General features: G+C 32.3%; 1 protein-coding gene across 1 annotated transcript in view; it reads right to left on the reverse strand.

The window, feature by feature from the left end:
• LOC137404956 (uncharacterized) overlaps positions 1-18,873 on the reverse strand; it is a 61,381-nt gene that overhangs the window by 26,126 nt on the left and 16,382 nt on the right. The window contains exons 3-7 of the mRNA XM_068091183.1: positions 15,147-15,317; positions 12,272-12,443; positions 11,471-11,552; positions 7,408-7,578; positions 6,810-6,916 (exon numbers count right to left, since the gene is read on the reverse strand). Of these exons, the coding sequence (XP_067947284.1) occupies positions 6,810-6,916; positions 7,408-7,578; positions 11,471-11,552; positions 12,272-12,443; positions 15,147-15,317 (703 nt within the window). The remainder of the gene's footprint in view (positions 1-6,809; positions 6,917-7,407; positions 7,579-11,470; positions 11,553-12,271; positions 12,444-15,146; positions 15,318-18,873) is intronic.

An 18,873-nucleotide genomic window follows, 5' to 3' on the forward strand; every position in this document is an offset into this window, starting at 1 on the left:
ATGATATAAACACTAACCTATAAGTATGATATAAGCACTAACCTATAAGTATGATATAAGTACTAACCTATAAGTATGATATAAGCACTAACCTATAAGTATGATATAAGCACTAACATATAAGTATGATATAAGCACTGACCTATAAGTATGATATAAGCACTAACATATAAGTATGATATAAGCACTAACCTATAAGTATGATATAAGCACTAACCTATAAGTATGATATAAACACTAACATATAAGTATGATATAAACACTAACCTATAAGTATGATATAAGGACTAACATATAAGTATGATATAAGCACTAACATATAAGTATGATATAAGTACTAACCTATAAGTATGATATAAGCACTGACCTATAAGTATGATATAAGCACTAACCTATAAGTATGATATAAGCACTAACCTATAAGTATGATATAAGTACTAACATATAAGTATGATATAAGCACTAACCTATAAGTATGATATAAGTACTAACATATAAGTATGATATAAACACTAACCTATAAGTATGATATAAGGACTAACATATAAGTATGATATAAGCACTAACATATAAGTATGATATAAGTACTAACCTATAAGTATGATATAAGCACTGACCTATAAGTATGATATAAGCACTAACCTATAAGTATGATATAAGCACTAACCTATAAGTATGATATAAGTACTAACATATAAGTATGATATAAGCACTAACCTATAAGTATGATATAAGCACTGACCTATAAGTATGATATAAGCACTAACCTATAAGTATGATATAAGGACTAACCTATAAGTATGATATAAGCACTGACCTATAAGTATGGTATAAGCACTGACCTATAAGTATGATATAAGGACTAACCTATAAGTATGATATAAGTACTAACAAATAAGTATGATATAAGCACTGACCTACAAGTATGATATAAGCACTAACATATAAGTATGATATAAGCACTGACCTATAAGTATGATATAAGCACTAACCTATAAGTATGATATAAGCACTAACATATAAGTATGATATAAGCACTAACATATAAGTATGATATAAGCACTAACATATAAGTATGATATAAACACTAACCTATAAGTATGATATAAGCACTAACCTATAAGTATGATATAAGCACTAACATATAAGTATGATATAAGCACTAACATATAAGTATGATATAAGCACTAACCTGTAAGTATGATATAAGCACTAACATATAAGTATGATATAAGCACTAACATATAAGTATGATATAAGCACTAACATATAAGTATGATATAAGCACTAACCTATAAGTATGATATAAGCACTAACCTATAAGTATGATATAAACACTAACATATAAGTATGATATAAACACTAACCTATAAGTATGATATAAGGACTAACCTATAAGTATGATATAAGCACTAACCTATAAGTATGATATAAGCACTAACATATAAGTATGATATAAGCACTAACATATAAGTATGATATAAGGACTAACATATAAGTATGATATAAACACTAACCTATAAGTATGATATAAGCACTAACATATAAGTATGATATAAGCACTAACATATAAGTATGATATAAGCACTAACATATAAGTATGATATAAGCACTAACATATAAGTATGATATAAGCACTAACCTATAAGTATGATATAAGCACTAACCTATAAGTATGATATAAACACTAACATATAAGTATGATATAAACACTAACCTATAAGTATGATATAAGTACTAACCTATAAGTATGATATAAGCACTAACATATAAGTATGATATAAGCACTAACCTATAAGTATGATATAAGCACTAACCTATAAGTATGATATAAACACTAACATATAAGTATGATATAAACACTAACCTATAAGTATGATATAAGGACTAACATATAAGTATGATATAAGCACTAACATATAAGTATGATATAAGCACTAACATATAAGTATGATATAAGCACTAACCTATAAGTATGATATAAACACTAACATATAAGTATGATATTAGTACTAACATATAAGTATGATATAAGCACTAACATATAAGTATGATATAAGCACTAACCTATAAGTATGATATAAACACTAACATATAAGTATGATATTAGTACTAACATATAAGTATGATATAAGCACTAACATATAAGTATGATATAAGGACTAACATATAAGTATGATATAAACACTAACCTATAAGTATGATATAAGCACTAACCTATAAGTATGATATAAGTACTAACCTATAAGTATGATATAAGCACTAACCTATAAGTATGATATAAGCACTAACCTATAAGTATGATATAAGTACTAACCTATAAGTATGATATAAGCACTGACCTATAAGTATGGTATAAGCACTAACATATAAGTATGATATAAGCACTAACATATAAGTATGATATAAGCACTGACCTATAAGTATGATATAAGCACTAACCTATAAGTATGATATAAGCACTAACATATAAGTATGATATAAGCACTAACCTATAAGTATGATATAAGCACTAACCTATAAGTATGATATAAGCACTAACCTATAAGTATGATATAAGTACTAACCTATAAGTATGATATAAGCACTGACCTATAAGTATGGTATAAGCACTAACATATAAGTATGATATAAGCACTAACATATAAGTATGATATAAGCACTGACCTATAAGTATGATATAAGCACTAACCTATAAGTATGATATAAGCACTGACATATAAGTATGATATAAGCACTAACCTATAAGTATGATATAAACACTAACATATAAGTATGATATAAGCACTAACATATAAGTATGATATAAGCACTGACCTATAAGTATGATATAAGCACTAACCTATAAGTATGATATAAGCACTAACCTATAAGTATGATATAAGCACTAACCTATAAGTATGATATAAACACTAACATATAAGTATGATATAAACACTAACCTATAAGTATGATATAAGGACTAACATATAAGTATGATATAAGCACTAACATATAAGTATGATATAAGCACTAACCTATAAGTATGATATAAGCACTAACCTATAAGTATGATATAAGGACTAACCTATAAGTATGATATAAGGACTAACCTATAAGTATGATATAAGCACTAACATATAAGTATGATATAAGGACTAACCTATAAGTATGATATAAGCACTAACATATAAGTATGATATAAGGACTAACCTATAAGTATGATATAAGCACTGACCTATAAGTATGATATAAGTACTAACCTATAAGTATGATATAAGCACTAACATATAAGTATGATATAAGCACTAACCTATAAGTATGATATAAGGACTAACATATAAGTATGATATAAGGACTAACCTATAAGTATGATATAAACACTAACATATAAGTATGATATAAGGACTAACCTATAAGTATGATATAAGCACTAACATATAAGTATGATATAAGGACTAACCTATAAGTATGATATAAGCACTAACATATAAGTATGATATAAGCACTAACCTATAAGTATGATATAAGCACTAACCTATAAGTATGATATAAGGACTAACATATAAGTATGATATAAGGACTAACCTATAAGTATGATATAAGCACTAACCTATAAGTATGATATAAGCACTAACATATAAGTATGATATAAGCACTGACCTATAAGTATGATATAAGTACTAACCTATAAGTATGATATAAGCACTAACATATAAGTATGATATAAGCACTAACATATAAGTATGATATAAGCACTAACCTATAAGTATGATATAAGCACTAACATATAAGTATGATATAAGCACTAACCTATAAGTATGATATAAGCACTAACCTATAAGTATGATATAAGCACTAACCTATAAGTATGATATAAGCACTGACCTATAAGTATGATATAAGCACTAACCTATAAGTATGATATAAGCACTAACCTATAAGTATGATATAAGTACTGACCTATAAGTATGATATAAGCACTAACCTATAAGTATGATATAAGGACTAACCTATAAGTATGATATAAGCACTAACCTATAAGTATGATATAAGTACTGACCTATAAGTATGATATAAACACTAACCTATAAGTATGATATAAGCACTAACATATAAGTATGATATAAACACTAACATATAAGTATGATATAAGCACTGACCTATAAGTATGATATAAGCACTAACATATAAGTATGATATAAGCACTGACATATAAGTATGATATAAGCACTAACCTATAAGTATGATATAAGCACTAACCTATAAGTATGATATAAGTACTAACATATAAGTATGATATAAGCACTGACCTATAAGTATGATATAAGCACTAACATATAAGTATGATATAAACACTAACATATAAGTATGATATAAACACTAACATATAAGTATGATATAAGTACTAACCTATAAGTATGATATAAGCACTAACATATAAGTATGATATAAGCACTAACATATAAGTATGATATAAGTACTAACCTATAAGTATGATATAAGCACTAACATATAAGTATGATATAAGCACTAACATATAAGTATGATATAAACACTAACATATAAGTATGATATAAGTACTAACCTATAAGTATGATATAAGCATTAACATATAAGTATGATATAAGCACTAACATATAAGTATGATATAAACACTAACATATAAGTATGATATAAGCACTGACCTATAAGTATGATATAAGCACTAACATATAAGTATGATATAAGCACTAACATATAAGTATGATATAAACACTAACATATAAGTATGATATAAGTACTAACCTATAAGTATGATATAAGCACTAACATATAAGTATGATATAAGCACTAACATATAAGTATGATATAAGTACTAACCTATAAGTATGATATAAGCACTAACATATAAGTATGATATAAGCACTAACATATAAGTATGATATAAACACTAACATATAAGTATGATATAAGTACTAACCTATAAGTATGATATAAGCATTAACATATAAGTATGATATAAGCACTAACATATAAGTATGATATAAACACTAACATATAAGTATGATATAAGTACTAACCTATAAGTATGATATAAGCACTAACATATAAGTATGATATAAGCACTAACATATAAGTATGATATAAACACTAACATATAAGTATGATATAAGTACTAACCTATAAGTATGATATAAGCACTAACATATAAGTATGATATAAGCACTAACATATAAGTATGATATAAGCACTAACATATAAGTATGATATAAGCACTAACCTATAAGTATGATATAAGCACTAACATATAAGTATGATATAAGTACTAACAAATAAGTATGATATAAGTACTAACCTATAAGTATGATATAAGCATTAACATATAAGTATGATATAAGTACTAACCTATAAGTATGATATAAGGATTAACATATAAGTATGATATAAGTACTAACAAATAAGTATGATATAAGTACTAACCTATAAGTATGATATAAGCACTAACATATAAGTATGATATAAGTACTAACCTATAAGTATGATATAAGGACTAACATATAAGTATGATATAAGTACTAACAAATAAGTATGATATAAGTACTAACCTATAAGTATGATATAAGCACTAACACATATGTATGATATATTCACTAACTTATAAGTATGATATAAACATTGAACTCTAAGTATGGTATAGGCACTAATCTATAAGAATGTACTGTAAATCTATAAAAAAAATTCTAAATCATGGTAAAGTTCCGAGGTGTTTGCTTAGAAAGTTCAGGTAGCTGTTCAGCAAATAAGGACAAAATAATAAAAAGAAGTATCCATGAATATTTGTGAATCTGAACATCTACGTAATCTCTTTCATCTAAACTGATGTGAAAATAGGGCAGACAAATCACAAAACAAATAATTTAAATTAAAGTTTTAAGAATTATTTAGTTTGAGCATCTGGTGAGCAGGTTATATCATAACAACTGAGCTTCATGTGTTGAAGTTTGACTTTATTGTAGCCAGCATGCTGAAGGCAAATCCTTCTGTTGGTTAAAAGCAAGTAAAACCTATTAATATCTAATTAATCATTTATTTATTGTTCAAAGACCACAAAATAAGAGGAAATGCGTAAGAGGTACTATCACGTATACATAAAAAGATGATTTTGGTTAAAGTTAGTGGAGCCTTTAAGAAATGACGCAAGTAGCCATACCTAGGTAAATGTTTGGCATTGCACCGGTAATAAAAAACAGCTTATAAGCAGTGGCGGGTAATGTAGTTGCTATTGGCAAAGTTTTATTACCCAATGTATTTGAGTAACTTAAGTTAGTCACTTAACCTAGTCTAAATCTTCACTATAATAAGAGCAGTGAAGATAGCTTGTGATCATTACATTTCGGGGCATGGTCTTTCAAACAATCATGATCTTCAAGCGTGCTAGTAAAAACCAATAGCATTTATACAAACACTTTAAGTGTGTGTCATAACTGGTCTAATGAGTATGTGCACAATGATTCTATAGTGCGGCATAGACAGCGTAGCGTATTAGTTAGCTCGCCTGTCTGCAGAACTGGTGGTTACGAGTTCAATTCCAGTGCGAACGAGGTTATTCATTTCTAGATTGCTATCACTGGACACACTAATGACAGACAAACAAACCCTGAGAATTATAAACTATGACAATGGAAACTTTCTCAAATTCAACAATAAATATCTTGTAGCACAGTGTAAAAAGATTAGGCAGAAACACAAAAGCTAAACGTCTGTAAATACTAAGGACTCGCATGATACAGTTTATAGAATGTTAAAAGACTAAATTGAAATTTAATAAGTGAGACCATGATGCTCACCAACAGTCGAGCAGTTTGACGGGAAAGCTCATACTCAAACTTCCTGTCATCTAGATGGTAGATCCTCGGTTGAGTGGAATCCAAACTCAAACAGTCTCCCGCAATATCTAAAAAAATGAAAAAATCTCCTTACTACACACCTATATACTGTAATAAGTATATCTCCTTATTACACACCTATATACTGTAATAAGCCTATCCCCTTACTACACACCTATATACTGTAATACGTACATATCTTTTCTATGCATTTATATACCGTATAAATCTTTAGTAAGACTTTTTGTACCTGCAATCTGTACCAGAAGAACTATATCTAATGCATCAATGATGCATATCCAGTGCGCCCTTGGGTTACGATGTCCCTGTCATTTGATCTTTTTGTCTTTTTTGATGTGGAACACAAAAAAAAAGAAAAATTTTTTCTTCATACTTCATACACATATATATATGTGTGTGTATATTGTGTATATACATATATATATATATATATATATATATATATATATACACAACGCATCAACCAACATCTAATTCGTACTATAAAACTACATCCCCATACCTACAATAAGTATCATATGCCTACCTATGTACCTACCTATATACTCTTTAACATCTGACTTGATGATTTCAAGTCCATTCAAGGGACTTGCTTCTCCTTCAGAAGCCATTAGAAACTCTTTCAATTTAGAAGCAAAGTCGGTATAATCTTCAATTCCATGAAAGTCAGTTGTTCTTGGCCACAGTAGGTTGAGCACTTCTAAGATATCTAAAACTCATTCAGCGTCAACAAGTAAAGCCTTCCTTACATTCTGCTCTTAAGCCTCTCAAAACTCATTACAACTTACATTTTTATATAAGGTCACTGATGGTGACAAAAATGACATACAACCTTTAATTGCTGTCCAAAATTAGGCATGTATACAACACACACACACACGCACGCACGCACGCGCACGCACGCACGCACACACACACACACACATGATGCACGTGTTGTGATGTTACAAGTTCATGATGCACGTGTGTGTGTGTGCGCGCGCATACACACACTACATTTCCATGAAAGATGCGCAAATGTGAGCCAATCTGCATCATGGAACGGCATAAATCCGCAAGCTAAGCGAGTTTTGTGATTCACAAATCTTTATCAAATCCATCATGCTTGCGAATGATGGAAACAGCACTTGTGAATCATGCGCATTAAAGTATGGCCTTCTTTAATTAACATGCCTTCTTTAGCCGCAAATGATGTGCATTTTGTACTCATAAAACCTTAAATTCTAAAATGTTATTATGTATTGAGTTTGAGCATACATGTACTGTAGACCCACAGGTTACAGCCTCTCTGCCCTACGGTTTGTCCTCTTTATGAACTGGAATACAAAGTTTGTTTGGCCTTCATTACACCATTTCTTCCCCCATGCAGCAGCAACAATGCCTTTCCAAAATTCACATTTGGCGAGCGGTGTACATGATGGTGCGAGTCTCGATCGTCTCAAAACCTTGCGGAGTGATACAATATCGTATTTGTTGGCGATTTCAGTGCTTAATATAAACTTTATCTCATTAGCCATGGGTCACATGAATTCCGAAAGGTGATAAACGGAGAAGTAAGATGACAACTCCTATAAAAACAAGATAATCAAGAAATACAAAGAAGGCACGAGTATGGCCAACCTTGCTAACGAATATGGCTGTTATTAGTTAACAATTGGAACAATTATCAAGAACACTTTTTACAGCAATCGTAAGGTGCTGTGCGTAAGTATGTAAGTATGTATTACTTACTATACTATTTTGTTACTCATTTTTAGCATGTATATAGAATTTTGATGTTTTTGTCATGGTTTTCATTAGATAATTACAATAGGTTCCTATGCCATCCATACAACATTTTCGCCTTACAATCTCAGCACTAGAACATATTAATGTCGTATCGCAGGAGCCAACTGTATATGGAAATACAGCAAAAAAGAATTGCTCTACATGTATATAAAAAACAAAGAGCATATTTGACATAGGAATGGGTCGATATCTCTGTGTTGGAACACCATCTTTGTTGTTAAGACTTGATGTTCATTAGGCGCGGAGATTTACTTATTTCACATGTGTTACAAATTTTCATTGACTGCTCAACTCTGAGATATCACCTTATTTGGCATATTCACAAGTGCTCCTAAATTAGGTAACCCTCCCACTTAACAATAAGGTTCAGTTGCTCGCAAGGTATATTTACACTAAGCAAACTCTAGACATTTCCTCAAAGGATATGTCAAGTATGTATGTCAAGTATGAATGTCAAGTATGTATGTCAAGTATGTATGTCAAGTATGTATGTATGTCAAGTATGTATGTATGTCAAGTATGTATGTATGTCAAGTATGTATGTATGTCAAGTATGTATGTATGTCAAGTATGTATGTATGTCAAGTATGTATGTATGTCAAGTATGTATGTATGTCAAGTATGTATGTCAAGTATGTATGTCAAGTATGTATGTCAAGTATGTATGTCAAGTATGTATGTCAAGTATGTATGTCAAGTATGTATGTCAAGTATGTATGTCAAGTATGTATGTCAAGTATGTATGTCAAGTATGTATGTCAAGTATGTATGTCAAGTATGTATGTCAAGTATGTATGTCAAGTATGTATGTCAAGTATGTATGTCAAGTATGTATGTCAAGTATGTATGTCAAGTATGTATGTCAAGTATGTATGTCAAGTATGTATGTCAAGTATGTATGTCAAGTATGTATGTCAAGTATGTATGTCAGTAGACGCCAAAAGGAAGAAAATCAACAGATAGAAATCAAGAATTAATACGTGAGTTGGACTAATGTGTTTTGAAAGTTGATAATCTAATAGTATTGTGGAAAAGTCAGCGTAACAAATTGAAGGTTGTAGTAACAGAAAGGTCATAAAATGAAACATATGATGGTAGATGTAGTATGTTGATGTCACAAAATAAAAAATGACGTTTGTTACGTGTGTAGAAAGGTAAATACAAACATGCCTGGCATAGTTGACTAGAATGAGAATGCAAAATTTTCAAAAAATTAGAAATATCCTTCAATGTAAATAATAAAAAATCGTCATGCCAAAGATTGGGAAGAAAATAACGCTGTATTAAAGAAACTGCTATGACAGCAAGTCACTGAGCAGTCTAAATAGCGGCGAGCAGATCAATCATTTGCTACAAACAATCATTATACAATCATTATACAATCATTGTATTTATTTGTTTGTCGTACAAACAAATAAATGTTTAAAGAGCTGAGTTTGTTTTGCCCATAGATATATAAACCAAATATATATATATATATATAATATATCTATGTGTATATATATATATTATATCTATATATATATTATATGTATATATCTATATATACACACATAGATATATATATATACATATAATATATCTATGTGTATATATATAGATATATACATATAATATATATATATATATGAATGAAAATGACCGCGCTAAGATCCTCTGGGACTTCTACATCCAAACTGACAAGCATGTCCTAGCAAACCAACCAGATATTGTGGTGGTAGACAAGGAGAACAAGAGGGCTACTATAATAGATATAGCAGTACCCAATGACTACAATATAGCCAGCAAAGAAAAAGAAAAGGTAGAGAAATATCTCCCTCTTGGAGAAGAAATTGAAAAATGCTGGAATGTAAGAACAACTGTAATCCCAGTAGTCATTGGGGCACTGGGCGCAATAACACCGGCGCATAAAATGTGGCTTGCCCAAATACCAACAACAATCAACTCAGGTGAGTTGCAGAAAAGTGCGCTATTGGGAACAGCTAAGATCTTGAGGCGAGTGCTCAAACTCCCAGGTCTCTGGTAGGAGACCCGAGTTAGAGCAGAATTTACCACCCATACGGGGTATCCGGGGTGAGGAAACAAATTATATATATAGATATACGTATATAGATATATCTATATATATACGTATAGATATATATATATATATATAGATCCACCTTAACAACAATTAGGACTTATATTGTATTTCTTGAAATCAGTAAAATGCTGAAATACTATTATAAAAGTAAAAGCTAGTTCATCTCCGTATGTCGGTGTTAGTCAGACAATACTTCGATGATCATTTGTGATAGCATTGTTCATACCCACAAACATTCAACAGCAGCAACATTAATGAAAAACCATAGATGGACCAATCTGCGATGGCCAATCACCATTGCAAATACATACATTGCACAGGCTGTTATGGATGCACGGCGAATTATCGGGAAAGCTTGACAGCTGCACTCCGGCAGCTGCTGGCCAACCGTATCAGCGACGTATTACTGACTCCAACAATAGCGCAACTTAAGCAGTTTCATCGCTTGTATTATGTATTTATTATATAAATGTACTCGTACATTTATTGTGTGTCGTGGTACGTGTCTTGGACTATACCAATTGCAAAAGTTGCTAGAATCGTGCTCGCTAAAATAAAAATATAAAATTGTTTAGCCAATTAAAAGTGTTTCATTGATGATTTCGGTGTGCACGCTCAGCTCAGATAATTCTGTGAATTTCGGACGAATTATTCATTCATTTCGTGATTTTGGTCAGATTGAACGAATAATTCGTTACATGTGGCCATACCTTTAATAGTAACAACTTACAGACACCGAATGAATTCCAGTCATGTCTCCGATGGTACTCTTGGCTTGCATGAAAAGCCTGGCTGTGGTGGTAGTTCTGGAGCTAAAAGTTGACCGAGTTAATCTTTAAACCAACTGGCTAATTAATACAGATCTTAAATTAACTGATTACATCGGGCTCTACAAAGATATTTTGACTGGGTGCAAACAAAATTTAGATTATCTCATTACAAAAAGAATATATGCTTACTGGTGTATAAACCGGTTGGCAGGCGAAATAGCAGTAAATTTAACTTGTTGTCATTAAAAATAAACACATTGAAAACTATTGAAACACTCAGATTCGGACACATATCCAAACCAGATTTTTATGAAGAAATGTCCAGCCCCGGCTGACTACACATTTTCACAGTTGCCTACATAATTGACACAGTTGTTCACGTATAAATATGTAGCAAATGTGGGACAATTTAGGCTGCTTTCATATTTTAGTGTAGCAAAAACGGATGTTAATCTTTGTTTCAGGACGGTCTTTTGTTTTCAGGACCATGATTAGGTTGTATTTAAGAACCATATATGGCGAGTAGCAAAAGCCTTTGCTGACTTTAACAATGCTGGGATATCATCATAATGTGGCCATAATAAGAGACAGCGGCTAAGAAGAAGTTCTTTAATCTTTTTGAATCAACCATCACCACTATGTAACAGACTTTCGGCAGCACCTTACACAAAACCTCGGTGCATTTAGCTTAGTTTGAAAGAGCACAAGCTAAGCATTTAGCGAATGATTAAAAAATAAGGTCACAAAAAATGCTCGGATACCTTTTGCAATGAGTTCTGTAGTGGGATGAACTCCTTGTGAGAACCTCTTGTAAGTTCAGTTAGCATGATCCGGGCATCCTCATAGTCCTTGGACCTCTTGTCTCCACCATATGTTCCTCTGGTCCTCATGTAGATGTTCTCAAGGCACACATCTCTGTGGTAGTACATCACTCTGCCATAAATAAATTATCTTAGGATTTTAGGACTTGGGCTGCATACCAGGTATAATAGGAATCAGGGATTTCTATGCTTTGAATGGGTTCGGGGAGTTGCTTCCACTCTGAATCATAGAAGCAGTAAAATCCGACTGCATTTGTCATCATGTCGTTTCGCTAGATTTGTGTGACAGCATTCGCTATGAGAGTACTATTCTACATCATAGAAACGATCTCTGCTGATGGACTCGAATCGATAATACTCGACTAAGCTTTCCCCAGTGAGAATTACAAAAATTCTAAGAATCCATATAGTGCAACTCCGAACTGTTAAAACGGGAGGGTGCAAATTAGTCGGCAGCTGGCAACTCCAAACACATTCAAAGCATTGAAATGCAGTGACTAAGTCTTACTCAAAATGATGCTAAAAAATAAGTAACCAACACTTCATCTATAATATACATGTAAATAAATCTCAAAGTCTGTCATTAGCATAATTATCAAATCTAGCATAGAAGAATCCGTATCACAGAAGATTTGATCTCAGAACCTCCTATTCACCAGACAATAAACCAGCCCATTGAGTTACACGAGATGCAGTGGATTTATTGGGCGATATGAGTGATTATTTAGATTAAAATACGCATAGAACTTTGCCTTATGACGCAACATCAGTAAAGTTTGCTCTCCCGGGTCTTTTTACTAAATTTAGCAATAGAGATACTAGCTTACTCAAATCAGCCATTGGATTTGTGCTAGGCTAATGGCAAATGGCAGGCAACTAAACCTGCCACTGTTTATAAGCTGTTTTTAATACCCGTGCAACACCAGACATTTGGCTAGTTCCACATATGAAGGTTACCAATCGGGTACAATCCAACCAAGTACTTATGAATTGGGTTGCTTATCAATCTACTATATAAACAGCAAAAAAAATCTGTCTGTGTGTGTGTGGGTGGGTGTGTGTGTGGGTGTGTGTTAGTCCACCTTATAGAGCGGTCTTTCCTTTTTTCGATTCGGTCGTACGAAGTGAACTGAATTAATATGAGTAAGTAGTAAAATTAGTACTAAATATTAATAATAAATTAAATAAAATTTACTACTCTTTAAATAAATTAATGAGTAACAAATTACATGCAATTAATATTTACTGCCAATGTGTACCGGGAAGGTCACGTGAACATTTGTTTGTTGCGGCCACTGGAAAAACATTGTTACAGCCTACTAAATTTCTACTTCAAAAAGGTAAGTACTTCTCATTTAATGTTGTATTGTCTATGAATTGTCACCCATCCACTACTTGAAAACGTTGGATTTGCCACTGTGCGTGATAGTAAACATGTTCATTTTTTTCCGCAGTTGAGTTACTTTTACTTTTTTCCAGCTACAAGTATTACAGCTACTACAAAACGTTCACGGGTACTCCGAGCGTTGCGATAGGCCACGGTGAGAAGAAAGAGAGCAGCTGGTATCGACTTACTGTCAAAAGTAGGCACAAGCCAAAAACTGTTTGTTCATACACCCGACAGAAAAACAAAAATTTTGTCTATCCGCAAGTGTCGCGTTGAACTAACATTGTGTTATTGTTATGTCATGCCTGCATTGAATTAACATTATGTTGTTGTTATGTCATGTTATGTTCTTCATGTTCTGCTATACCTACACATTATCCACATGCAGCATTTTGTAACATATCTTTTAGTATTTAGATATTTTCATGCATTCGTTTTCCTCATTGTATCTCATAAAAAGGCTATCATATTGCCATTATGTTTTATTATTGTAAGGTGTTAATGCTGTATCTGCCTTGATATCATGCTGTCCTTGCTGTTATATATATAATTTTATCAACACAACCACATTACTGCCACACTGTTTATATATACCATGTCAAAACACAGGCTATAGACGAAGAACTGGGAACCCAAAATTAGTGTTTTAAGCATGTAGAAGTCTCCATTCAATAAATGCTGGTGATAGCAAAATATTTTTTAGAATTTCTTAAAAGATGCAAAACTTTTCAATACTGCCAGTTTTAAAAACTTTAGTTTGCCTAGCATGTTCAATTTCATTATCAGCTCTCTGTACAAAAAAAGGACAACCCCAATATGAGTGGTTTGAGACTGATGCATTATAGATGAGCTGTCAAACACATAACGATTGAGTACTAGGCAATTGATTGCGAGGCGGGTGCGAGGCGATTGATTGTGACGCGATTGATTGCAAAGCGGTGGAGTGTGAGGCGATTGATTGCAAGGCAATTGTGAGGCGAATGCAAGGCGATTGATTGTGAAGCGAGTGCAAGCGTGCGATTGTCAACTGCTCGGCGGGTAAAGACTGGTCACCCGAGTCAGGGACTCAATGGCAAAAGCGCGATCGTCAACTGCAAATATAGATGGGTATGAACGGATGCATGAATCTAGACGCATGAACCTAGAATATTTACCAAATTTAGCACGCATCTAGCTGTAAAACACATTGCAGATTTCCATTGTTCTCCCCAACATTATTGACATGTGTGACTGCATATGTGTATGCATACTCTGATCAGGGCAACAATTTCAGTAGACTGCATATTTTGAGTTATTTTACAGTATGAAAGACAACTCTCAATAAACCTCTAGCTATACGGGAATCTGTTCCTGTAGACGGGTAATGCAGCTAGTCCTGTATAAATGGTACACACCTCTTCCTCTACTGTGGTGTCTTAAAGAATTTACCTTTTGCTAGGCTGGGGTGTGTGAAGAGCATCAAGGGCGAGCGCTACAGGGGCAAAGCAGAGTCGCAAAATTTTCTTCAACTCTCTTAAATATATTTCGGTATGTAACTTCGCATTCCGGAAGTCCTCCAACACTTCCTTTAAAGGGGTGAGTTGAGGAAACACGATGTACCTACAACATATAAAAAAGTGAGTCTTAAAGAGCATGGCTCAATATATACCATGTACTTACAATACAAAAACAAACCTTGACTTAAGATCATGATATAATAAAATAACATCTAAAAAGGCTTTTGCAATTTCTACATCTCGAATAAGTTAAGCATGGTTCATATTGGTAACCATTTAGGCGTCTTTACTCTTCAAAGTGGGCAAGCTGTACCATCCGGCTTTTTGACATTGCACAGATCATGTGCTTGTTGCATGGCAACCACTAACAATAGTTCAATAATTTTTTAGTTGTGTTCTCAATAAAATTTTTAACAAGATACCTGCTATTTAAAATCTTGTATCAGTAAATTACCGCAAAATCTCTAATTGAACGCCACCTCTATTTGAATGCCACCTCTATTTGAACGACACCTCCATTTGACCACCACTCTGACATTATTTGATATTTATGAGCCATAATATCAAATGATCAGGAGAAAAATGTCCACAAAATTGTATTAATAATAAATTGTTTGTTTCAATAACAATTAATTCTCCCTTTGTCTAATTCTAAAGCTTTTCTTTTTTTTTGGAAAAAATTTGAAAGCAAGACCATATAAATAATCAATAACAGTCTCAGGCTAGTAGTAGTTCTCTGTTTAACACGGTTTTTCTATTTTTAAGTAGCTTACATATATAAAAAACCGGCCTAAATTTACAATGGTAGATGAACTATAAAAGCAACGCTAGAGAAATAATTACTGTCTCAGGCTAATAGTAGTTCTTTGTTTAATGCAGTCTTGATACTTTGAGGCATGTGGATATATGAAACGGTTTGCAAGTTTTGGGCCAAAGGTTACGTTTAGCAAGCAAAACCTTTATGCGTTGCATTTGTTCCAAATGCAATGCGTAGAAGTTTTGCTCTGCCCAAAATTATTTGGACACCAATATCTACTAGTTCAACAGTGCATAAGAGTTGAGGTCAGATGACATTGTGGAAGGTATTGGACAACCAGAAGATGTTCGCTCTATCGAAAGCAACAATCAGAACGCAGCTATCCGAGCGAACGATGAAATATTTTTGTTTTAAAAACGTTAATTTTTGTTTCTGCATGTAATACACGTATGGTTCGTTAATGTCACTTGGTCATGAATATATATTTGTAGCATTTGATAGATTATTATTATTATATAACTTATAAAAATTTCCAGATTTATAACATATTATTTGATAGCTTCATTGCAGTTATCTTAACATGGCTTACAATGGATCGATGCTCATAACTCCACGTCTATTGCACATAAAAAGCTAGTTTTGGCTGCAAACTGTAGCAAACATATCAGTGATTGTAATGAGTTTTTATTCTACAATGTTAAATATGAATATAAAATAAAAACATGTCTTCCAATTTAAAATGAAATAAAAATTAAAAATGCCAACAAATTGTAAAGAAGGACACAGGCTATAATAACATCACGGGTCAATTGCAAGCAATAGATATCAACTGGTAGAGATATTTCTCAGTTTCTTGATGCATATTTATTTAGAGATCTTTGACAAGTTGGAGGTAAGTTAGCAGATTTATTGCATCCAAAAGGTTTAATATCGCTTCACCGAAAAAAGAGAGCAAAATATAGGCGGCATTCGCTTTGCCTGTGAAAGAACTAAGCTTTTCTGAATATTCTGACGAGCCATTTGAAAAATACACCGCCAGCCTCTATTTGAACGCCGCCTCCAATTGACTGTCACTATAGAGGAAATGTTGAAAAATAGAGCACCACGGCGTTCAATTTGAGGTTTTACTGTAAGTGGTTTTATTATTTTTTCAAAAACCTAAGCCTAAACCGCCAGAGCCAAGTATCCGGTTAAAATTTTCTTATTGCTATGAAACTAGTAGCAAAATCTACATCAATTTTTGTTATGTGAATTCTACAGGAGTTTCTGATCACGCTACAACCAATCAAAAGTGTTTTAGCAAAGTTCTTGATCAACTGATTTAACTGGTCAGTTACCCAAAACCAAATACTTTTTACAGATGCTTTGGTTTCAAAAGCTTCTCAGTAAGTATTAGGTCTGGAGACGATTTTTAAAACCTTAAAAATAGCCCAAGTCAAAACCTTTAGTTTGTATAAACTTACAAAAAACCTCCCCACTCTAAGCTTCAAAGAATAAAAAATGAACATTGATCACACAACTTTTACAATACTACTCCTAACTCCTTGTGGTGCTTGATAAAAACATGCCATCTGTAGTGCAAAATAATGATGCCACTATGATGACAAGGTTTCAGTGCTCACTATGATAGCTAACATGAAAGGTCACAAGGTCATGAAAGGTCATGAACAGGACCAAACATGTGTCACTTTAATTTTTTGTTGCTATAGCAAATAATTCCCGTATGTTAGGGGTGATTTAAAAAGGATTTCTATAAACCATTTTTGTGATGGTTGTGTGCGGCGTAATTATTTTACTATCAATCTTTGAATCGAATAATTGAACTGTCAGGTTGCAGGAAAACTTTATTGTATTATAATCTCAACTTAGTAATCTGGTAATATATTCATCTCAAGCACTTTGTATTCTGCACACACACTGGATTCTAAAGATGCAGCTCTTATATATATCATACATAAAAACCATTGGAATCCCAGAATCGTATTGCTACAATAACAATTAATTAAATAGGAAAACACTTATGTTTATAGAGATTGCAAGACACAAAGACACTGAATGACTCAGGAGAATGTCAATGGCAAACCAGAACCAACATGTCAGATAACAGATTCGATGATAACTGTATGAAGAGGAAAATATTGCTGACTTCTTTAGCTGGCTCCATAAACATCATGCCACGTAATTATTGTTCCACTGGCAAAAATATCTTTATACGATCAATTAGATGGTGACAGTCTAACCAAATGTCCCGGATATATCAGTGGTGTGGTGAAAACCAACCGGATCTCGTAATTGACTCTAAGCTTTTGTATAAACTAAATGAATGTCGTAAGATAGAAAATAGAGTGTTATTAAATTGCATTTGACCTCTATCTTACATTTTTAGCATTATTATGGAATAGAAGAATTTAGTAAAGCTAGCAATTTTATATATCATTCAAAAGGAGATTATGTGGTGAATAAGATGCAAATTTTAGATTAAAGAAATACCAACTACTGCTCAATTTATAAAAGATTATATATGGCTATGTCAACTTCTAAAATTTTTTGAAAACAAATACTGACTTTGAAGGGTTCAACATAAGGTGGTGAACATACTGGTGTTGAATTCACTACCAGTATGATCACCAGAGGTCACCTAAAAAATCCACAAGAACAACACAAGCCTGTAGAAAGAAAAATCAAGCAGAAAAAAGACAAGTATAGTTAACCTATTCCAACACCCTAATTATATAAAAATGTATACACATTTAAGTGCACGCATATATAAATGTACGCATATAATGTATAAATGTACACATGCATAAATGTATACATATAAATGTACATCTATATAAATATCTACATACATAAATATACACATATAGATGTGTACACATAAATATGTCCACATATCTATATG

Source organism: Watersipora subatra, chromosome 9 (assembly GCF_963576615.1).
Source record: "Watersipora subatra chromosome 9, tzWatSuba1.1, whole genome shotgun sequence".
Classification (NCBI taxonomy): Eukaryota; Metazoa; Bryozoa; class Gymnolaemata; order Cheilostomatida; family Watersiporidae; genus Watersipora; species Watersipora subatra.